This window comes from Protomyctophum parallelum, assembly GCF_964188405.1.
Source record: "Protomyctophum parallelum genome assembly, chromosome: 1".
NCBI classification, from domain to species: Eukaryota; Metazoa; Chordata; class Actinopteri; order Myctophiformes; family Myctophidae; genus Protomyctophum; species Protomyctophum parallelum.
In genome coordinates, this window is record NC_139697.1 from 5,267,719 (window position 1) to 5,293,079 (window position 25,361).

A 25,361-nucleotide genomic window follows, 5' to 3' on the forward strand; every position below is an offset into this window, starting at 1 on the left:
GTTTAGCCTAAAGGGAAATCTGAAGAAGCATGCAATGATTCATTCAGGGGAAAAGCCATTTGCTTGCACAGTGTGTGGCAAAGGCTTTAATCAAAAGGGTAGTCTAAAAGAACACATAATGACTCACACAGGGGAAAAGCCCTTTACGTGTACAGTTTGTGGCATGGTCTGTAGATTACAGACTTATCTAAAAAGACACATGATGACTCATACAGGGGAAAGGCCCTTTAGGTGTACAGTTTGTGGCACACGCTGTGTTCGAACGGCTGATCTAAAGAGACACATGAGGACCCACACAGGGGAAAAACCCTTTATGTGTACAGTTTGTGGCAAAGGCTTTAGTCAAAAGGGTAGTCTAAAAACACACAGCATTACTCACACTGGGGAAAAGCCCTATACATGTACAGTGTGTGGCAAAGAATGTAGTCAAATGAGTAATCTAAAATCATATATGATGACTCATAATGGGGAAATGCCCATTATGTGTACAGTTTGTGGCAAGGGCTGCCGTCACACTGGGGATTTAAAAGTACACATGATGACTCATACAGGGGAAAGACCCTTTACGTGTACAGTGTGTGGCAAGGGCTGCCGTCAAACAGGGGAGTTAAAAACACACATGAGGACTCATACAGGGGAAAAACCCTTTGAGTGTAAAATTTGCAAAAAGGGCTTTACTCAGACTGGTAATCTAGAAAAGCACATGAAGACACACAAAAAGGAAAAAGCTGTAAATGATGAGTGCTAATGAGAGAGGCGCTATCCCCTCCTTTTGGCTTGTGATTGGCTGATCACCCCATAGTGATGATTGGCTGAGCAGTATCAAGTATATATTGAAGATAAAAGTGAGGGCAGTTATTTGAAGACGCCATCAAAAAATTGTGTTGATTTTATTGCTTGAGATTAAAATGTCATATTCATTAATATTCATACACTAGTGGTGCAATTGTACCTAGTATATTTTAATCACTTATTTGTATAATTTGTTTAGATTTTCTTTATAGAATAGTTGTCTTCATAGAATGCATTGTAACAGAAAATATGTACTATGTCATACCTGTAAGAAAACTGTCTGTAATTTCTTATTTTTCTAATAAAGGGTTGACAGCTAAAGATCCTTGTGTTCATTACAAGAAGCTAATCACATCACATGTGTTTCACCTCCCTTAAGTATGGATGCATTGTACTGTTATTTCTAAATTTGCCAAACAAACAAACAAAAATCCATCAGGATACTAAAAGGTGAGGTAAATGTTAAATTATCTCTTTTAAACAGAGTATTGTATTTGTTGATGACATTTATTATTCTATACTTTTTACATGAAACATGACTTTTCAGATTGACCAATTACTCTTGATATGATGGACTATTGAGTCAGTTGTGTGTATATATGGTTGATGTGTGGCTTACCTGTACAATAAGCATGGTTCTACTGATGGTGCTACTGTACAATACCACTTATAATACAAATTATTCCATTATGTCTGGTGGTATATAGGCTATTTAAACCAATACAATTATTAAAAGTGTTAGACGACCCTGGTTGTGAATGTTGTGGGATGTTTTGGGGGATGTCTGTCCCATTGTTAACAGACAGGTGATAATGGGTTAGGGTGTGTAACCCTGTTGCTGAATAGATCGCCCAACCAATTTGCATGTGATCCTTTTAGTGTGATAAGTAGAGTGCATATAGCCTACTCCTACAGTATAGTGTGAATGGATGGAGTGGAACATGTATATATAGGATTGGGAATCATTTGTATTCAAATGATTTAGACTGTAAAATACTTTGCCTCCTGCTTCTGAAAGGTGACAACAACAACTTGAGCTATGGTCAAATAGATATCTCACACATGCATGTGCCAGGGTTGAATAGATTTTCTGTCCACACCTATTTTCCTCTCTAGTAGCCTACTTCCATGCAAGTGATTATTTAAATGGTCAATTAAGGCAACAAGGTTCAAATTCAGGGTAGAATAGGAAAGTTACATAATGTAGCTTTAACTTAATTATGTTTTACTGAATCTGATCGTCCTTTTATAATGTTTCATTTGCCTAATGTTTGATTACCAACTAATTGAATTGCCTTGCTGTTGGGAGCAGTGATTGGCAGTGTTTTGTTCTATGTTCTATGTTTTGTTACGGTCCCGTGATTTTTTGCACGCGTGCTCGTTTCGTGCACACGCCCGCGACTCACCAGACCTGGAATCTGTTTAGCTTTTTTTTTACGCTTGCGTTGTCGCGTCCCTTTTGATCCAGGCAACAACGTGTGCGTTCCTCGCTTCCCGTTTGAAAGGCCCTTTACTGTCAACCACTGCACATGGGTGATGATGTCATAGCTTTTTCCACTGCACATGGGTGATGATGTCATAGTTTTTTCCACTGCACATGGGTGATGATGCCATAGCTTTCTCCACTGCACATGGGTGATGATGTCATAGCTTTTTCCACTGCACATGGGTGATGATGCCATAGCTTTTTCCCTGACATCATGGCAAGAACCATATATGGAGTAAGTTTCACCATTTGACATGCAGTGTCTATATTTAACAGAAGCTGCTGATATTGGGATGGTTTTAATTGTAAAGACTGTCCACCAAATAGATGACTTTGGAAACGTTTAGTTGATATAACAATCAAACAAAACGTATTAAATCATTAAAATCTGTGTGTTTGTGTGTGTGGGAGTGTGTGCCCAAAAATGGGTTACTGGGATCTGGAGGAAGGCAAAGACTGTGTTGGGAAAACATGGATCACAACCAAACTGGCCACGGCTCTAGGTCTGGTAGGTTCAGCCTATCACATCGTAGCGTTCCCGCCTGAGTCTGCGCTGGCAGCTCTGCAGAGGGCCACCAGTGCCACCGTCACCATGGCGTCGCTGGGAGCCATCTTCGGCATGGCCACGTGTCTCAGCGCTCAGGCCCACCATGGGGCTCCTGATGACCCAGTGAACTACCTGGTCGGAGGCTGTGCCTCGGGCGTGTTCCTGGGAGCCAGAACCCACAGCGCGATGACAGGAACGTGCGCCTGTCTGGGACTGGGAACTCTGGCCTTCTTCACCAAGGTGGGCAAGTTGGAGGGATGGAGGTTGTACGGACCACCCAAACTCTGACTCTGTGTTCATTCTGGCAGAATAGAGGCTATACCTTTCATGTTCAATGGAAGCCAGCAACATGAAGATACAAAGCTACAGGCTACCATTAAGTTAAATGGAAACCAGCAACATGAAGATACAAAGCTACAGGCTACCATTAAGTTAAATGGAAACCAGCAACATGAAGATGCAAAGCTACAGGCTACCATTAAGTTAAATGGAAACCAGCAACATGAAGATACAAAGCTACAGGCTACCATTAAGTTAAATGGAAACCAGCAACATGAAGATGCAAAGCTACAGGCTATACCATTAAGTTAAATGGAAGCCAGCAACATGAAGATACAAAGCTACAGGCTACCATTAAGTTAAATGGAAACCAGCAACATGAAGATACAAAGCTACAGGCTACCATTAAGTTAAATGGAAACCAGCAACATGAAGATGCAAAGCTACAGGTTACCATTCATTTTCAATGGAAGCCATCCACATGAAGATACAAAGCTATCAAGCGAGTCATTTAATAGACTGTTTTCATAACTTATGTTTTATGTTAAAAAAAAAAAAAAAAAACCTGAAATAGCCTTTAGTGTTTAGTTTATTTTTGTGATTAGTATTTTATTATATTTTTTTACATAACATAACGACACTGATCAAAAAGCCTTTTGTGATGATGAAGGCAACTATCAGTGTTTTCTGGGGAAGCTTTCAAAAGAGTAAAGAAGTCGGGACATTTTTAAATACACCAGTTTTGGAATAAAGAGGCATTGCTTTTTTTCAAATTCAGTGTTTCAGAATGGACAAAACTTTTTTTTATTATAAATTATTATTTGTATTATTACTATTTCATCATGATCAGCTTTGTGTATACTGTCAGTCTGTGTGATGTATGATACATCAGCCAATCAAAGTCATCGATTCATGCAGTGTTGGGGAGTATAAAGCTACATGTAGCTGAGCTACGTAGCTGAGCTACATTTTGCTGTAGCTTGTGGTATTTTAGCTACATTCATATTTGTGTACCTCGTCAAGTAGCTCAGCTACTTTTTGGGTCATTTTGTGTAGCTTAGCTACTCAAGTTACAAGCTACAATTTTGGGCAATAACATGAAATAAATATATTAATTTTGATTGAATGGATGGAGTGGAACATGTATATATGGGATGGGGAATCATTTGGATTCAAATGATTTAGAATACTTTCTACCTACCTACTTTCTTCTCTAGTACTGCCATGTAGAGAAAGATATTTAACTAGGACATGTTAAACTACATGTAGCCTACAGACCATGTTAAAACTACATGTGCATCGACAGCCACTTTCTTCCTGTTTTTGATGATGGGTGGAACTGGAACATTTACAATATGTTCTCAGCTTCTAGATCGTCTATTTTCCTAATCTACAACACATTATAAAATAGGCCTTGAGAGGATCAACCGTCAGCATACGAAATAATAAATTAATAAGCCTCACCCATACGCTCACAGCATGTCACATTGTAAAACCATGCATGCATTTTTGCTTCCTCCTTTCATTACACTGAGTGATTATTTAAATGGTCAATTAAGGCAACAAGGTTCAAATTCAGGGTAGAATAGGAAAGTTAGCTTCATTATGTTTTACTGAATCTGATCGTCCTTTTATAATGTTTAATTTGCTTAATGTTTGATTACCAACTCATTTAATTGCCTTGCTGTTGGGAGCAGTGATTGGCCGTGTTTTGTTCTATTGTTGGTGTGCCCCGCCCCCTCACTCTGATTGGAGCATCAGGGCCCTCTGTTAGTATTTAACAAGAGTTTGTTGTGCTTTGTGTCACTTACTTTAATCTCTGCTAGTTGTTAAGAGCTGAACTTCTCTCTGCACTATAGCTGAAGCATTTAGGTTTAGTTCTTCAAAAACTAGTATCAGTTTATTTGAGTTATGGCTTTACTACAAACATTGAAGTCCATGGTCAACCAGAGACTATCTGCTGCTGCTGAAGAGATATTTGGGGTCGTTGGAAGAATTCTAAAAGAGTACGAGGTTGAAGCTTTCCACATCAAGCAAGAAACTGACCGCCAACGCAGACTACTGGAAATGGTTTTACAACCAATCTTCAAACTACACAGTGCAGGTTGGTAAAACATTTCTATGTTAACCTTTACTATGTTAACTGTTAAAGGTTTGAACATGTCTGAACACAGTTGGAAGAGGCACTCTCAATCCATTCATGTTAGGGTTAAACTTGCATTAAAAAACATTATCTGTGGATATATCTGATTGATATCTGATGAGGTTGTAGCTAATGAGTCCTAACAGCATTAGGACATATGTGGAACAGTGGAAGTTTTCTCCAACCACAACTACATAAGCGGTTGAACACATCTATAATCTTGACCAATACAAAGACACCGTAAAACAGAATGTAAGTCATGTTCAAACAATATAATAATGTGTTTCTATTCTGTATCTTCTGTCTAGACTCAATAAACCTCCTTGTGTGCAAAGAGGAGGTATTCACTGAGCAGCAGGAGATAACCTACAGTCTGGTCCAGGAGGATACAGAGCCTCCACTGATTAAAGATGAACAGGAGGAGCGAACCTCCAGTCTGATCAAAGAGGAACCATCATCTCCACAGATTAAAGAGGAACTTGATGAGCTACTTCAAAGATCAGAGGAAGATGGTGGATCAACAGAGATATTACTATCAGTGAAACATGAACATGGTGAAAACATACAAACAGAACCTGTAGCCGGCACCTCATCTAAAAGCATGGAAACACAAGCTGATGTAGAGGACTGTGGAACATCACAACCAACTAGTGATGATCAGCTCCTCTCTTCACACTGTTCTGAATCTGACATCACTGAAGACAGTGATGAGTGGGATGAGACCACAGGTGACCAGTCTGGTTTAAACACACTGAAATCGCACAAAGCACAACACATGGGTGGAAATAGTTTGTCTTTGAGCAACAAGCTCCTCCATGACCTTAAATCACAAAAAGAAAGTCACTCCATGAGGAGTCACACAGGTAAGAAATGTTTTAGTTGTGCAGATTGTGGCAAAATGTTTAGCCTAAAGGGAAATCTGAAGAAGCATGCAATGATTCATTCAGGGGAAAAGCCATTTGCTTGCACAGTGTGTGGCAAAGGCTTTAATCAAAAGGGTAGTCTAAAAGAACACATAATGACTCACACAGGGGAAAAGCCCTTTACGTGTACAGTTTGTGGCATGGTCTGTAGATTACAGACTTATCTAAAAAGACACATGATGACTCATACAGGGGAAAGGCCCTTTAGGTGTACAGTTTGTGGCACAGGCTGTGTTCGAACGGCTGATCTAAAGAGACACATGAGGACCCACACAGGGGAAAAACCCTTTATGTGTACAGTTTGTGGCAAAGGCTTTAGTCAAAAGGGTAGTCTAAAAACACACAGCATTACTCACACTGGGGAAAAGCCCTATACATGTACAGTGTGTGGCAAAGAATGTAGTCAAATGAGTAATCTAAAATCACATATGATGACTCATAATGGGGAAATGCCCATTATGTGTACAGTTTGTGGCAAGGGCTGCCGTCACACTGGGGATTTAAAAGTACACATGATGACTCATACAGGGGAAAGACCCTTTACGTGTACAGTGTGTGGCAAGGGCTGCCGTCAAACAGGGGAGTTAAAAACACACATGAGGACTCATACAGGGGAAAAACCCTTTGAGTGTAAAATTTGCAAAAAGGGCTTTACTCAGACTGGTAATCTAGAAAAGCACATGAAGACACACAAAAAGGAAAAAGCTGTAAATGATGAGTGCTAATGAGAGAGGCGCTATCCCCTCCTTTTGGCTTGTGATTGGCTGATCACCCCATAGTGATGATTGGCTGAGCAGTATCAAGTATATATTGAAGATAAAAGTGAGGGCAGTTATTTGAAGACGCCATCAAAAAATTGTGTTGATTTTATTGCTTGAGATTAAAATGTCATATTCATTAATATTCATACACTAGTGGTGCAATTGTACCTAGTATATTTTAATCACTTAGTTGTATAATTTGTTTAGATTTTCTTTATAGAATAGTTGTCTTCATAGAATGCATTGTAACAGAAAATATGTACTATGTCATACCTGTAAGAAAACTGTCTGTAATTTCTTATTTTTCTAATAAAGGGTTGACAGCTAAAGATCCTTGTGTTCATTACAAGAAGCTAATCACATCACATGTGTTTCACCTCCCTTAAGTATGGATGCATTGTACTGTTATTTCTAAATTTGCCAAACAAACAAACAAAAATCCATCTGGATACTAAAAGGTGAGGTAAATGTTAAATTATCTCTTTTAAACAGAGTATTGTATTTGTTGATGACATTTATTATTCTATACTTTTTACATGAAACATGACTTTTCAGATTGACCAATTACTCTTGATATGATGGACTATTGAGTCAGTTGTGTGTATATATGGTTGATGTGTGGCTTACCTGTACAATAAGCATGGTTCTACTGATGGTGCTACTGTAGGCTACAATACCACTTATAATACAAATTATTCCATTATGTCTGGTGGTATATAGGCTATTTAAACCAATACAATTATTAAAAGTGTTAGACGACCCTGGTTGTGAATGTTGTGGGATGTTTTGGGGGATGTCTGTCCCATTGTTAACAGACAGGTGATAATGGGTTAGGGTGTGTAACCCTGTTGCTGAATAGATCGCCCAACCAATTTGCATGTGATCCTTTTAGTGTGATAAGTAGAGTGCATATAGCCTACTCCTACAGTATAGTGTGAATGGATGGAGTGGAACATGTATATATAGGATTGGGAATCATTTGTATTCAAATGATTTAGACTGTAAAATACTTTGCCTCCTGCGACAACTTCTGAAAGGTGACAACAACAACTTGAGCTATGGTCAAATAGATATCTCACACATGCATGTGCCAGGGTTGAATAGATTTTCTGTCCACACCTATTTTCCTCTCTAGTACTTCCATGCAAGTGATTATTTAAATGGTCAATTAAGGCAACAAGGTTCAAATTCAGGGTAGAATAGGAAAGTTACATAATGTAGCTTTAACTTAATTATGTTTTACTGAATCTGATCGTCCTTTTATAATGTTTCATTTGCCTAATGTTTGATTACCAACTAATTTAATTGCCTTGCTGTTGGGAGCAGTGATTGGCAGTGTTTTGTTCTATGTTCTATGTTTTGTTACGGTCCCGTGATTTTTTGCACGCGTGCTCGTTTCGTGCACACGCCCGCGACTCACCAGACCTGGAATCTGTTTAGCTTTTTTTTTACGCTTGCGTTGTCGCGTCCCTTTTGATCCAGGCAACAACGTGTGCGTTCCTCGCTTCCCGTTTGAAAGGCCCTTTACTGTCAACCACTGCACATGGGTGATGATGTCATAGCTTTTTCCACTGCACATGGGTGATGATGTCATAGTTTTTTCCACTGCACATGGGTGATGATGCCATAGCTTTCTCCACTGCACATGGGTGATGATGTCATAGCTTTTTCCACTGCACATGGGTGATGATGCCATAGCTTTTTCCCTGACATCATGGCAAGAACCATATATGGAGTAAGTTTCACCATTTGACATGCAGTGTCTATATTTAACAGAAGCTGCTGATATTGGGATGGTTTTAATTGTAAAGACTGTCCACCAAATAGATGACTTTGGAAACGTTTAGTTGATATAACAATCAAACAAAACGTATTAAATCATTAAAATCTGTGTGTTTGTGTGTGTGGGAGTGTGTGCCCAAAAATGGGTTACTGGGATCTGGAGGAAGGCAAAGACTGTGTTGGGAAAACATGGATCACAACCAAACTGGCCACGGCTCTAGGTCTGGTAGGTTCAGCCTATCACATCGTAGCGTTCCCGCCTGAGTCTGCGCTGGCAGCTCTGCAGAGGGCCACCAGTGCCACCGTCACCATGGCGTCGCTGGGAGCCATCTTCGGCATGGCCACGTGTCTCAGCGCTCAGGCCCACCATGGGGCTCCTGATGACCCAGTGAACTACCTGGTCGGAGGCTGTGCCTCGGGCGTGTTCCTGGGAGCCAGAACCCACAGCGCGATGACAGGAACGTGCGCCTGTCTGGGACTGGGAACTCTGGCCTTCTTCACCAAGGTGGGCAAGTTGGAGGGATGGAGGTTGTACGGACCACCCAAACTCTGACTCTGTGTTCATTCTGGCAGAATAGAGGCTATACCTTTCATGTTCAATGGAAGCCAGCAACATGAAGATACAAAGCTACAGGCTACCATTAAGTTAAATGGAAACCAGCAACATGAAGATACAAAGCTACAGGCTACCATTAAGTTAAATGGAAACCAGCAACATGAAGATGCAAAGCTACAGGCTACCATTAAGTTAAATGGAAACCAGCAACATGAAGATACAAAGCTACAGGCTACCATTAAGTTAAATGGAAACCAGCAACATGAAGATGCAAAGCTACAGGCTATACCATTAAGTTAAATGGAAGCCAGCAACATGAAGATACAAAGCTACAGGCTACCATTAAGTTAAATGGAAACCAGCAACATGAAGATACAAAGCTACAGGCTACCATTAAGTTAAATGGAAACCAGCAACATGAAGATGCAAAGCTACAGGTTACCATTCATTTTCAATGGAAGCCATCCACATGAAGATACAAAGCTATCAAGCGAGTCATTTAATAGACTGTTTTCATAACTTATGTTTTATGTTAAAAAAAAAAAAAAAAAACCTGAAATAGCCTTTTGTGTTTAGTTTATTTTTGTGATTAGTATTTTATTATATTTTTTTACATAACATAACGACACTGATCAAAAAGCCTTTTGTGATGATGAAGGCAACTATCAGTGTTTTCTGGGGAAGCTTTCAAAAGAGTAAAGAAGTCGGGACATTTTTAAATACACCAGTTTTGGAATAAAGAGGCATTGCTTTTTTTCAAATTCAGTGTTTCAGAATGGACAAAACTTTTTTTTATTATAAATTATTATTTGTATTATTACTATTTCATCATGATCAGCTTTGTGTATACTGTCAGTCTGTGTGATGTATGATACATCAGCCAATCAAAGTCATCGATTCATGCTATACGGACAGACATATACACACACAAAGCTGTGCATGTGCATGCGTGATGAAAGGCGCCATTCACTTCATACAAGTGTGATTTAAAAAAAATATACAGAATGAGATAATATCAACATTGGTTTATATTGGTTATTATTAGCCACTATGGCCAGCAATTAACTATAGAAATACACTCTGTTGAGGTGCCAACTTGTGCCTTGCACACAAGTAGGCCATATATATGGCCTACTTGTGCGCAAGCAGAGCGCACAACAGTCTATTACAACTGCTGTTCTTAAGACTGCTGTTCTTAAGACCTTTAGACCTGTTTGACCCTATACCAACCTTGAAACGTACCTTCGTTACGTCACCATCAACAGCCAATGAGGGACCAGTGGACCACCATTCTTACCCCGACATACATACATACATACATACATACATACATATATACATAAATACTGTAGCCTACATATTATCTGTAGGCTATTGGGTACAAAACACACACACACATGGATAGTTCTGTCCACCCTCTGCATGTAAACAGCAGTGTTGGGCTTTTATACAATATACAAGCAGTCATTTAGTATGCATATAAATTATGTATGTATTATTGTATTTATTATCTTGATAACCTGTCACTTCTCGATAATAACAAACACCTCTACAGAGCCCTCATGTCTGTTTCTCTACCCGTGCTTTGATTGACAAGCTAAATAGCCAATGAGGGCGCTTTACAGAGCCTCTACTGAAGCTGCACCCACAGCTGTAGTTGTATGATAAAGGGGGAGGGGTTATAGGGGAGGGGCTGATGTCACTATATTACTGTTTATTTCATTGGCCCGTTTGACTGTCAAGGGTCCAGGAAGAAACCCTAAATACAACATGACCATTGCACATATAAATGACTGCAGGGTGTCTAATGAAGTCCCGTCACCTCATTGACACATGAAAAACTGGCACTCCATCTTTAAGATGTGTCATTTTTGGCTGCAAAGTAAATTTTAAGGGTATAGAAGCCGGATGTGCTGCGGTATAGCTGCAGTCCAATTATGGATGTCACATGATTAGAAGGCATTTCCATGACGTAATTTCCATGATGCAATTTCCATGACATCATAAGTTATTATTTACAGGTGTTTTTTCTAGTTTCTCAAGCATGCACCGTTTTGAAACCAGGGCTCATTCGTGATCGGCTGGCTCACAGGTTGAGGTATTTTGAAAGGTGCCCTGTCAGTGGATGAGACTAGAGCTGGATGTTTTCTGGTGGCAGATTGTCAGCTTGTCATCCCCACCACAATGGGCTATACAGGGTCTATAAGTATCATGAAGGCACTTCCCCTTTTGGCAATTATACTAATAATCTTTGCAAAAGGAATAACTGCTGAGGAGAAAAACGGAGTTGATGAAACAAGTCCAGAGTTAAAGTCGTACCACCGGCCAGACTCTGAAGAGGGTGACGTTCCGGTCGGCTCGAGGATCGTAGCAGGCCCCACCCGGACCCCTGCCAGGAGGGACCGCCGTCCAGCTGAGCTGAACAGAAGGATACGGGGAGGAGGGCTGGAGAAGGAGGAGTTGCCAATTCCTACTCCTCCCATTGAAGTGAAGAAGCCTAAAGAGGTTCCTGTGGTGAATGGAGGTACTCCCATTGAAGTGAAGAAGCCTAAAGAGGTTCCTGTGGTGAATGGAGGTACTCCCATTGAAGTGAAGAAGCCTAAAGAGGTTCCTGTGGTGAATGGGGGTACTCCCATTGAAGTGAAGAAGCCTAAAGAGGTTCCTGTGGTGAATGGGGGTACGGCCCATGGAGAGCACTGCGTCTTCCCCTTCCTGTTTCGGGGGAAGGAGTACTCGGACTGCACTGCCGACGGATGCGAGGGTGGCGGCTACGGACGGCGGCTGTGGTGTGCCACCGCCTACGATTATGATCACAAGAGGAAATGGGGCTTCTGCGAAACGGAGGAGCAGGCAGAGCAGAGGCGTCGAGCAGAAGAGTTGGAGGAGAAGTATCAGGTTGTGCTCCTTAGGCTCAGAGCCGCCACCGGAAAGAAGCAGAAGAAAGAGTTGTATGAGCAGCTTGTGAACGTGGCAGAGAGAGGCCACCGCGAGGCCACGGAGAAGGTGGGCTTTGCGCTGCTGTTCGGAGACCACATGAGCCAGGACTTCCACAAGGCCAAGGAGCTGTTTGAGAGACTCGCCACGGAGGGTGGTTCCCCCCAGGCCATGACGGCTCTGGGCTTTCTGTATGCCGTGGGGCTGGGCGTGAACTCCAGTCAAGCTAAGGCTTTGGTGTACTACACCTTCGGGGCGCAGGGTGGAGACCCCGTGGCTCATATGATTCTGGGTTACAGGTACTTTGGAGGGTGGGGTGTTCCCCGGAGCTGTGAAACGGCCCTGATGAGACCACAGGTGACCAGTCTGGTTTAAACACACTGAAATCGCACAATACACAACACATGGGTGGAAATAGTTTGTCTTTGAGCAACAAGCTCCTCCATGACCTTAAATCACAAAAAGAAAGTCACTCCACGAGGAGTCACACAGGTAAGAAATGTTTTAGCTGTGCAGATTGTGGTAAAACGTTTAATCACAAGGGAACTCTGAAGATGCATGCAATGATTCATTCAGGGGAAAGGCCATTTGCTTGCACAGTGTGCAGCACTTGCTTTAGTCGAAACAGTGGTCTAAAACGTCACATGATGAGTCATACAGGAGAAAAGCCATTTGTTTGTACAGTGTGTGACAAAGGCTTTAATCAAAGAAGTAGTCTAAATTTACACATGATGACTCATACAGGGGAAAAGCCCTTTACATGTGCAGTTTGTGGCACATGCTTTAGTCTAAAGCGTAATCTACAAACACATATGATGACTCATACAGGGGAAAGGCCCTTTACATGTACAGTGTGTGGCAAAGAATGTAGTAAAATGAGTAATCTAAAATCACATATGATGACTCATACAGGGGAAAGGCCCTTTATGTGTACAGTTTGTGGCAAGGGCTGCCGTCACACTGGGGATTTAAAAGTACACATGAGGACTCATACAGGGGAAAAACCCTTTTTGTGTACAGTCTGCGGAAAAGGCTTTAATTCGAAATGTAATCTAAAAAAACACATGATGACTCATACAAAACAAGGGAAACGCCCTTTATGTGTACAAAGTGTGGCAAAGAATATAGTCAAATGAGTAATCTAAAATCACATATGATGACTCATACAGGGGAAAAACCCTTTTTGTGTACAGTCTGCGGAAAAGGCTTTAATTCAAAATGTAATCTAAAAAAACACATGATGACTCATACAAAACAAGGGAAACGCCCTTTATGTGTACAAAGTGTGGCAAAGAATATAGTCAAATGAGTAATCTAAAATCACATATGATGACTCATACAGGGGAAAAACCCTTTACGTGTACAGTTTGTGGCAAGGGCTGTATTCATAACAGGGCATTAAAAGTACACATGATGACTCATACAGGGGAAAAACCCTTTATGTGTACAGTTTGAGGCAAAGAATGTAGTCAAATGAGTAATCTAAAAACACATATGATGACTCATACAGGGGAAAGACCCTTTACGTGTACAGTTTGTGGAAAGGGCTGTTTTCATAATGGGGCATTAAAAGTACACATGAGGACTCATACAGGGGAAAAACCCTTTGAGTGTAAAATTTGCAAAAAGGGCTTTACTCAGACTGGTAATCTAGAAAAGCACGTCATGAAGACACACAAAAAGGAAAAAGCTGTAAATGATGAGTGCTAATGAGAGAGGCGCTATCCCCTCCTTTTGGCTTGTGATTGGCTGATCACCCCATAGTGATGATTGGCTGAGCAAAGTATATATTGAAGATAAAAGTGAGGGCAGTTATTTGAAGACGCCAACAAAAATTGTGTTGATTTTATTGCTTGAGATTAAAATGTCATATTCATTAATATTCATACACTAGTGGTGCAATTGTACCTAGTATATTTTAATCACTTAGTTGTATAATTTGTTTAGATTTTCTTTATAGAATAGTTGTCTTCATAGAATGCATTGTAACAGAAAATATGTACTATGTCATACCTGTAAGAAAACTGTCTGTAATTTCTTATTTTTCTAATAAAGGGTTGACAGCTAAAGATCCTTGTGTTCATTACAAGAAGCTAATCACATCACATGTGTTTCACCTCCCTTAAGTATGGATGCCTTGTACTGTTATTTCTAAATTGGCCAAACAAACAAACAAAAATCCATCAGGATACTAAAAGGTGAGGTAAATGTACAATGATCTCTTTTAAACAGAGTATTGTATTTGTTGATGACATGTATTATTCTATACTTTTTACATGAAGCATGACTTTTCAGATTGACCAATTACTCTTGATATGATGGACTATTGAGTCAGTTGTGTGTATATATGGTTGATGTGTGGCTGTACCTGTACAATAAGCATGGTGCTACTGATGGTGCTACTGTACAATACCACTTATAATACAAATTATTCCATTATGTCTGGTGGTATATAGGCTATTTAAACCAATACAATTATTAAAAGTGTTAGACGACCCTGGTTGTGAATGTTGTGGGATGTTTTGGGGGATGTCTGTCCCATTGTTAACAGACAGGTGATAATGGGTTAGGGTGTGTAACCCTGTTGCTGAATGGATCGCCCAACCAATTTGCATGTGATCCTTTTAGTATGATAAGTAGAGTGCATATAGCCTACTCCTACAGTATTGTGTGAATGGATGGAGTGGAACATGTATATCACCCATTCTTGAGATAAGGGACAAAACTTTTTTCAAACTAGATTTTTTTTTTTTTTAAGATACATTCAAATCAAATAGATGCATTTGTAGACACAGGTCTCAACTACCAATCTTGAGAAGGAACAGGTTTTTCGCATAACATTTCTTTCTAAAATGGGACATTTATGCACTTAATACCTGATTCTTGTCAACTCCGTCAGACACACTAAAATCCCTTTTAATTGAATTTGATAATTTCAACAATAATATAAAGTCCTCAGTTATCTTATAATGGCTTTCAGTAATCAAGTTAAGTAATACAATTCTTTTAATATTGTTTTGTTCCAATATCACACTATTATGAAATATCCAATTTCTCAAATCCGTCATTTCAAACTTTATTTTCAATATTATAACATGAAAACCATGTAAAAAAAAAAAAAAAACATCATTACGTATCATTTCAGTTGGTGTTTCAATACATAAGCACAAAAGATTTAACATTGAATTTTCTATTTCTTTGGAAATTAACAAAAACATCACGGGACGAACGTCTGACGGAGTTGACGAACATCTGACGGAGTTGACAAGTTTAACTGATTTAGGTTCTAGACCACCTAGGATCTTGATTCTGGTGACTAATCCCACATTTTCAAGGATGAGGAATACAGTGGTATTATTTATATTGGCCCTGTGACCATGGCAGCCATTTTCAAAATGGCCGCCACCTGCTGTTATTTTACAATAACTCAAGTTCTACACCACCTAGGATCTTGATTCTGGTGACTAATCATACATTTTCAAGGATGTGGGATACATTGGTACTATTTAGATTTGTCCTGTGACCATGGTAGACATTTTTCAAAATGGCCACCAACTTTCTGTTATTTCCCAATAACTCATGTTCTACACCACCTAGGATCTTGATTCTGGTGACTAATCCTACATTTTCAAGGAGGAGGAATACAGTTGTACTATTTAGATTTATCCTGTGACAATGGCAGCCATTTTCAAAAATGGTGGACCTGCTATTATTTTACCAATTTAGTCAGGGAATATTATCAGAATAATGTTAAATCTGTGAATACATTTCTTACCAATAATTTTTTCACCAATGTGTTTGTAAAGGTGTCTACTAACATATCCCACATTGGTTTCTATTGAACATTTTTGACAGCTGCTGAAAGTTGGGTACCATACCAAGTGGCTATGGCCAAACTAGGGAGTCTATGGCCAAACTAGGGGTCAAACCCCTTGGGCTAAATTCGGCCATATATCCACTTGCCCAAATGTGCTGACCTCATTTTGTGATGACGGCTATGGCCGTTTTCAGCCCAAGGAGTGTTCTTCGTGCATAGCTAATGTTTGGAATGCATTCAGAATCATGAAAACTCCCTAGTTTGACATTGGTGAAGAAAATTCTTGATAAGGAATGTATTACCAGATTGTATTAATATCCCCTGACTAACTCATCTTCTAGACCACCTAGACCCGACTTCACCAACAGAGACCCGATTGACAACTAAACAACAAGTTTGGACAGCCCCCCCAATTAGTGTTACGGAAAATAGCAAGTGTCTACCCTAGGCCCAGAGGGAGACACAGAACTTAGATGCGGCTCACATGTTGCACGAGCTGAATTCTGCCGCACAATGCTCTGCGGCCCAGGAGCAACCAACACCATGTTGGAGTTCTCTGAGGGGTTGAAGCACGAGTCCTAGCCATATAGCCTGTGCAAAGGCAAACACCTTGAAGACCTGCTTGAGGTGAACATTGAGCAGTGAACAGTGAGCGAAAGACTGAAGACAGAAGATCTGCCTTCAGGACTATCAGGCAGGATGTGCAGACACTGAAGGCATCAGTGTCGTTCTGTGTCAACAGCATGTCAACCAAAGCAATGTTACCAAATCAAAGGAGCCTTCACCTCAAGTCACCTGGGGCTGGGTGAGAAATCGTATCCTGTATCTAGCCTCACAACTAAATACAGACACTTGGCCAGACTGCCGTTTGAAAGGGTTAAACCCTTCATCCTGATTGGGGAAGACCACCCCACCTAATCACACCAACCGAACAAGTGAGTTTGGGGCCTCCAGGTGGGCCAGCAGCCATCTGCACAAGACAGGGCTGGACCCTGCAGGAAAGCAATCTCCAGCCAAGACAATGTAAGTTGACTATAACAGAGCCCCAGAACACAGAGGTCATGAGAAGGATGGAGAAACACTGGCAGGAGGCCACCAAGATCAACGCCACACTGCAGTGGCCAGTGAAGTCAAACTGTGCGTCTGTACCTGAAAGGGACAAGTCAAAGGCCAGAAAGCCCACCTCCTTTTAATGTCCTGTCAGTAGCAACTCAACCTGCACCTGAAATAAGCCCTGACCCCTCCCAGAGAAAGTTCATCCTTGAAAATGTATGATTAGTCACCAGAATCAAGATCCTAGATGGTGTAGAACTTGAGTTATTGTAAAATAACAGCAGGTGGCGGCCATTTTGAAATATGGCTGCCATGGTCACAGGGAAAATCTAAATTGTACCACTGTATCCCTCATCCTTGAAAATGTAGTCTTAGTCACCAGAATCAAGATCCTAGGTGGTGTAGAACTTGAGTTATTGTAAAATAACATCAGGTGGCGGCAATTTTGGAAAATGGCTGCCATGGTCACCACGAGACAAATCTGTGATGGCCCTATAGCCAAAAATGTTCCTTAAGGCATGCTCTAACTGTGTGCCAAATTAGAATACGTCCCATTATTCAAAAACTATAATTTTATTGTTTTAGGAACACTTTTGTCAACTCCGTCAGATACATGTCAACTCCGTCAGACACAAAACCTGACGGAGTTGACGTCTGACGGAGTTGACAAAATGTCATTTGTTTTCATCTTAACCCTCTGTAGTACAATGTAGCCATTTAGTTTTTGCTTCATTTGTTAGCTAAACCTAACCCTAAACTTTTATAATAAACATTATTTTGGAATTCTTAACAAAGATCATAATAATGTCCTGACGGAGTTGACATGTAAAAGCTGTGACCACCCTGATATCAACATTGTTTGTTTAAAATATCAAACAATTGAATGCTTGTCAGACCAGGTGCTCCACTGTTGCAACAAATACAAACGGGACTTGGAAAAGGAGTCTTCAGGCTAAATCTGTCGACAATATTTTCTGATTAATTTAAGACTTTTAAAAAACCTGACGGAGTTGACGGGAGACGTGGGACACACATTTGATATGAGATATCTAATGGAAAATATAAATTAAAATTATTGTGTATATTGTTTGCTATGTTGTTGACAATCTACTTTAATTTAGTATGTATATTTATGTGATTGTGACAGTATTAGACACTTTTTTAGCAGTTTGAAATTATGACCACTTGCTGGGGACAGGCTAAATACAGGCGTTTTTGGGTACAGTGCCTGCTTTTAACTAATTCAGATGGCATATGAAAACAATTATAATGAAATTAATGGCATAATAATACACAACTGTATTACATTTAACTTTGCAAGTGCTTTTATTTTTATTAAATTAATTTATTCTTAACAATAATAAGGCTCTTATGTGTGGGACATGTTTTTTCCACTTTTGTCCCTCATCTCAAGAATGAGTGATATATAGGATTGGGAATCATTTGGATTCAAATGATTTAGAGTTTAGACTGTAAAATACTTTGCCTCCTGCGACAACTTCTGAAAGGTGAAAACAACAACTTGAGCTATGGTCAAATAGATATCTCACACATTCATGTGACAGGGTTGAATAGATTATGTCCACACCTATTTTTCTCTCTAGTACTGCCATGTAGAGAAAGATATTTAACTAGGACATGTTAAACTACATGTAGCCTACAGACCATGTTAAAACTACATGTGCAGGACATCGACAGCCACTTTCTTCCTGTTTTTGATGACAGGTGGAACTGGAACATTTACAATATGTTCTCAGCTTCTAGATCGGCTATTTTCCTAATCTACAACACATTATAAAATAGGCCTTGAGAGGATCAACCGTCAGCATACGAAATAATAAATGAATTAAGCCCCACCCACGCTCACAGCATGTCACATTGTAAAAACATGCATGCATTTTTGCTTCCTCCTTTCATTACACTGAGTGATTATTTAAATGGTCAATTAAGGCAACAAGGTTCAAATTCAGGGTAGAATAGGAAAGTTAGCTTCATTATGTTTTACTGAATCTGATCATCCTTTTATAATGTTTGATTTGCTTAACGTTTGATTACCAACTCATTTAATTGCCTTGCTGTTGGGAGCAGTGATTGGCCGTGTTTTGTTCTATTGTTGGTGTGCCCCGCCCCCTCACTCTGATTGGAGCATCAGGGCCCTCTGTTAGTATTTAACAAGAGTTTGTTGTGCTTTGTGTCACTTACTTTAATCTCTGCTAGTTGTTAAGAGCTGAACTTCTCCTCTCTGCACTATAGCTGAAGCATTTAGATTTAGTTCTTCAAAAACTAGTATCAGTTTATTTGAGTTATGGCTTTACTACAAACATTGAAGTCCATGGTCAACCAGAGACTATCTGCTGCTGCTGAAGAGATATTTGGGGTCGTTGGAAGAATTCTAAAAGAGTACGAGGTTGAAGCTTTCCACATCAAGCAAGAAACTGACCGCCAACGCAGACTACTGGAAATGGTTTTACAACCAATCTTCAAACTACACAGTGCAGGTTGGTAAAACATTTCTATGTTAACCTTTACTACGTTAACTGTTAAAGGTTTGAACATGTCTGAACACAGTTGGAAGAGGAACTCTCAATCCATTCATGTTAGGGTTAAACTTGCATTAAAAAACATTATCTGTGGATATATCTGATTGATATCTGATGAGGTTGTAGCTAATGAGTCCTAACAGCATTAGGACAGATATGGAACAGTGGAAGTTTTCTCCAACCACAACTACATAAGCGGTTGAACACATCTAATCTTGACCAATACAAAGACACTGTAAAACAGAATGTAAGTCATGTTCAAACAATATAATAATGTGTTTCTATTCTGTATCTTCTGTCTAGACTCAATAAACCTCCTTGTGTGCAAAGAGGAGGTATTCACTGAGCAGCAGGAGATAACCTACAGTCTGGTCCAGGAGGATACAGAGCCTCCACTGATTAAAGATGAACAGGAGGAGCGAACCTCCAGTCTGATCAAAGAGGAACCATCATCTCCACAGATTAAAGAGGAACTTGATGAGCTACTTCAAAGATCAGAGGAAGATGGTGGATCAACAGAGATATTACTATCAGTGAAACATGAACATGGTGAAAACATACAAACAGAACTTGTAGCCGGCACCTCATCTAAAAGCATGGAAACACAAGCTGATGTAGAGGACTGTGGAACATCACAACCAACTAGTGATGATCAGCTCCTCTCTTCACACTGTTCTGAATCTGACATCACTGAAGACAGTGATGAGTGGGATGAGACCACAGGTGACCAGTCTGGTTTAAACACACTGAAATCGCACAAAACACAACACATGGGTGGAAATAGTTTGTCTTTGAGCAACAAGCTCCTCCATGACCTTAAATCACAAAAAGAAAGTCACTCCATGAGGAGTCACACAGGTAAGAAATGTTTTAGTTGTGCAGATTGTGGCAAAATGTTTAGCCTAAAGGGAAATCTGAAGAAGCATGCAATGATTCATTCAGGGGAAAAGCCATTTGCTTGCACAGTGTGTGGCAAAGGCTTTAATCAAAAGGGTAGTCTAAAAGAACACATAATGACTCACACAGGGGAAAAGCCCTTTACGTGTACAGTTTGTGGCAAGGTCTGTAGATTACAGAGTAATCTAAAAAGACACATGATGACTCATACAGGGGAAAAGCCCTTTAGGTGTACAGTTTGTGGCACAGGCTGTGTTCGAACGGCTGATCTAAAGAGACACATGAGGACCCACACAGGGGAAAAACCCTTTATGTGTACAGTTTGTGGCAAAGGCTTTAGTCAAAAGGGTAGTCTAAAAACACACAGGATTACTCACACTGGGGAAAAGCCCTTTACATGTACAGTGTGTGGCAAAGAATGTAGTCAAATGTGTAATCTAAAATCACATATGATGACTCATACAGGGGAAATGCCCTTTATGTGTACAGTTTGTGGCAAGGGCTGCCGTCACACTCGGGATTTAAAAGTACACATGAGGACTCATACAGGGGAAAAACCCTTTACGTGTACAGTTTGTGGCAAGGGCTGCCGTCACACTGGGGATTTAAAAGTACACACGAGGACTCATACAGGGGAAAAACCCTTTGAGTGCAAAATTTGCAAAAAGAGCTTTGCTCAGACTGGTAGTCTAGAAAAGCACATGAAGACACACAAAAAGGAAAAAGCTGTAAATGATGAGTGCTAATGAGAGAGGCGCTATCCCCTCCTTTTGGCTTGTGATTGGCTGATCACCCCATAGTGATGATTGGCTGAGCAAAGTATATATTGAAGATAAAAGTGAGGGCAGTTATTTGAAGACACCAACAAAAGATTGTGTTGATTTTATTGTTTGAGATTAAAATGTCATATTCATTATTATTCATACACTAGTGGTGCAATTGTACCTATATTTTATATCACTTAGTTGTATAATTTGTTTAGATTTTCTTTATAGAATAGTTGTCTTCATAGAATGCATTGTAACAGAAAAGATGTACTATGTCATACCTGTAAGAAAACTGTCTGTAATTTCTTATTTTTCTAATAAAGGGTTGACAGCTAAAGATCCTTGTGTTCATTACAAGAAGCTAATCACATCACATGTATTTCACCTCCCTTAAGTATGGATGCCTTGTACTGTTATTTCTAAATTGGCCAAACAAACAAACAAAAATCCATCAGGATACTAAAAGGTGAGGTAAATGTTAAATTCTCTCTTTTAAACAGAGTATTGTATTTGTTGATGACATTTATTATTCTATACTTTTTACATGAAACATGACTTTTCAGATTGACCAATTACTCTTGATATGATGGACTATTGAGTCAGTTGTGTGTATATATGGTTGATGTGTGGCTTACCTGTACAATAAGCATGGTGCTACTGATGGTGCTACTGTACAATACCACTTATAATACAAATTATTCCATTATGTCTGGTGGTATATAGGCTATTTAAACCAATACAATTGTTAAAAGTGTTAGACGACCCTGGTTGTGAATGTTGTGGGATGTCTGTCCCATTGTTAACAGACAGGTATGGGTTAGGGTGTGTAACCCTATTGCTGAATGGATCGCCCAACCAATTTGCATGTGATCCTTTTAGTGTGATAAGTAGAGTGCATATAGCCTACTCCTACAGTATTGTGTGAATGGATGGAGTGGAACATGTATATATAGGATTGGGAATCATTTGTATTCAAATGATTTAGACAGTAAAATACTTTTCCTCCTGCGACAACTTCTGAAAGGTGACAACAACAACTTGAGCTATGGTCAAATAGATATCTCACACATGCATGTGCCATGCAGGGTTGAATAGATTTTCTGTCCACACCTATTTTCCTCTCTAGTACTTCCATGCGAGTGATTATTTAAAGGTATATTCAGTGATTTCACTCAAAAAACCGTAGGTTTCGTTTTTGGCTGTGGGACCCAGCCTTTCGTCCAATCAGGATAGAGAGTCAAAAACGAAACCTAAGGTTTTTTGACCCCCAGGGGTTAACTGGGGACAGGGAGGAACTCCTTATATGGCCAGCACACTCTATAGTAGGGAGGATTATCACAACAAAACAAAAAAATAAATGATATTTGAATTAAGTGAAATCACTGAATATACCTTTAAATGGTCAATTAAGGCAACAAGGTTCAAATTCAGGGTAGAATAGGAAAGTTACATAATGTAGCTTTAATTATGTTTTACTGAATCTGATCGTCCTTTTATAATGTTTCATTTGCCTAATGTTTGATTACCAACTAATTGAATTGCCTTGCTGTTGGGAGCAGTGATTGGCAGTGTTTTGTTCTATGTTCTATGTTTTGTTACGTGATTTTTTTTTGCACACGTGCTCGTTTCGTGCACACGCCCGCGACTCACCAGACCTGGAATCTGTTTAGCTTTTTTACGCTTGCGTTGTCGCGTCCCTTTTGATCCAGGCAACAACGTGTGCGTTCCTCGCTTCCCGTTTGAAAGGCCCTTTACTGTCAACCACTGCACATGGGTGAGGATGTCATAGCTTTTTCCACTGCACATGGGTGATGATGCCATAGCTTTCTCCCTGACATCATGGCAAGAACCATATATGGAGTAAGTTTCACCATTTGACATGCAGTGTCTATATTTAACAGAAGCTGCTGATATTGGGATGGTTTTAATTGTAAAGACTGTCCACCAAATAGATGACTTTGGAAATGTTTAGTTGATATAACAATCAAACAAAACGTATTAAATCATTAAAATCTGTGTGTTTGTGTGTGTGGGAGTGTGTGCCCAAAAATGGGTTACTGGGATCTGGAGGAAGGCAAAGACTGTGTTGGGAAAACATGGATCACAACCAAACTGGCCACGGCTCTAGGTCTGGTAGGTTCAGCCTATCACATCGTAGCGTTCCAGCCTGAGTCTGCGCTGGCAGCTCTGCAGAGGGCCACCAGTGCCACCGTCACCATGGCGTCGCTGGGAGCCATCTTCGGCATGGCCACGTGCCTCAGCGCTCAGGCCCGTCATGCTCCTGATGACCCGGTGAACTACCTGGTCGGAGGCTGTGCCTCGGGCGTGTTCCTGGGAGCCAGAACCCACAGCGTGATGACAGGAACGTGCGCCTGTCTGGGACTGGGAACTCTGGCCTTCTTCACCAAGGTGGGCAAGTTGGAGGGATGGAGGTTGTACGGACCACCCAAACTCTGACGCGACATGTGTTCATTCTGGCAGAATAGAGGCTACCTTTCATGTTCAATGGAAGCCAGCAACATGAAGATACAAAGCTACAGGCTACCATTAAGTTAAATGGAAACCAGCAACATGAAGATACAAAGCTAACAGGCTACCATTAAGTTAAATGGAAACCAGCAACATGAAGATACAAAGCTACAGGCTACCTACCATTAAGTTAAATGGAAACCAGCAACATGAAGATACAAAGCTACAGGCTACCATTAAGTTAAATGGAAACCAGCAACATGAAGATGCAAAGCTACAGGTTACCATTCATTTTCAATGGAAGCCATCCACATGAAGATACAAAGCTACAGGCTACCATTAAGTTAAATGGAAACCAGCAACATGAGGATGCAAAGCTACAGGTTACCATTCATTTTCAATGGAAGCCATCCACGTGAAGATACAAAGCTATCAAGCGAGTCATTTAATAGGCTGTTTTCATAACTTATGTTTTATGTTGAAAAACAAATTTAAAAAAAGCCTGAAAAAGCCTTTTGTGTTTAGTTTATTTTTGTGATTAGTATTTTATTAGATTTTTTACATAACATAACGACACTGATCAAAAAGCCTTTTGTGATGATGAAGGCAACTATCAGTGTTTTCTGGGGAAGCTTTCAAAAGAGTAAAGAAGTCGGAAAAACTTTTAATACACCAGTTTTGGAATAAAGAGGCATTGCTTTTTTCAAATTCAGTGTTTCAGAATGGACAAAACTTTTATCATTATTGATAATTATTATTTGTATTATTACTATTTCATCATGATCAGCTTTGTGTATACTGTCAGTCTGTATGATGTATGATACATCAGCCAATCAAAGTCATCAATTCATGCTATACGGACAGAAAAGGCGCCATTCACTTCATACAAGTGTGATTTCTTTTTAAATACAGAATGAGATAATATCAACATTGGTTTATATTGGTTATTATTAGCCACTATGGCCAGCAATTAACTATAGAAATACACTCTGTTGAGGTGCCAACTTGTGCCTTGCACACAAGTAGGCCATATATGGCCTACTTGTGCGCAAGCAGAGCGCACAACAGTCTATTACAACTGCTGTTCTTAAGACTGCTGTTCTTAAGACCTTTAGACCCGTTTGACCCTATACCAACCTTGAAACGTACCTTCGTTACGTCACCATCAACAGCCAATGAGGGACCAGTGGACCACCATTCTTACCCCGACATACATACATACATACATACATACATACATACATACATACATACATACATACATACATACATACATACATACACATACATACATACATACATACATACATACATACATACTGTAGCCTACATATTATCTGTAGGCTATTGGGTACAAAACACACACACACACACACACACACATGGATAGTTCTGTCCACCCTCTGCATGTAAACAGCAGTGTTGGGCTTTTATACAATATACAAGCAGTCATTTAGTATGCATATATGTATGTATTATTGTATTTATTATCTTGATAACCTGTCACTTCTCGATAATAACAAACACCTCTACGGAGCCCTCATGTCTGTTTCTCTACCCGTGCTTTGATTGACAAGCTAAATAGCCAATGAGGGCGCTCCTCAGAGTCTCTACT

At 40.0% G+C, this 25,361-nt stretch overlaps 3 protein-coding genes across 3 annotated transcripts; all 3 read left to right on the top strand.

Moving 5' to 3' along the window:
• Positions 1-2,702: 2,702 nt before the first annotated feature.
• LOC310862571 (NADH dehydrogenase [ubiquinone] 1 alpha subcomplex subunit 11-like) lies at positions 2,703-3,113 on the top strand (the record flags this gene model as incomplete). Its single annotated transcript, XM_083770529.1, has 1 exon — positions 2,703-3,113. The coding sequence occupies one exon, from the start codon at positions 2,703-2,705 to the stop codon at positions 3,111-3,113; it is 411 nt and encodes a 136-aa protein (XP_083626655.1).
• A 5,742-nt stretch (positions 3,114-8,855) lies between these two features.
• LOC310867884 (NADH dehydrogenase [ubiquinone] 1 alpha subcomplex subunit 11-like) lies at positions 8,856-9,266 on the top strand (the record flags this gene model as incomplete). The annotated part of the gene is made up of 1 exon (XM_083778049.1): positions 8,856-9,266. The coding sequence occupies one exon, from the start codon at positions 8,856-8,858 to the stop codon at positions 9,264-9,266; it is 411 nt and encodes a 136-aa protein (XP_083634175.1).
• A 14,060-nt stretch (positions 9,267-23,326) lies between these two features.
• On the top strand, positions 23,327-23,734 carry LOC310864980 (NADH dehydrogenase [ubiquinone] 1 alpha subcomplex subunit 11-like; the record flags this gene model as incomplete). Its single annotated transcript, XM_083773896.1, has 1 exon — positions 23,327-23,734. One exon carries the CDS (start codon positions 23,327-23,329, stop codon positions 23,732-23,734), a length of 408 nt encoding a protein of 135 aa, XP_083630022.1.
• Positions 23,735-25,361: the final 1,627 nt, after the last annotated feature.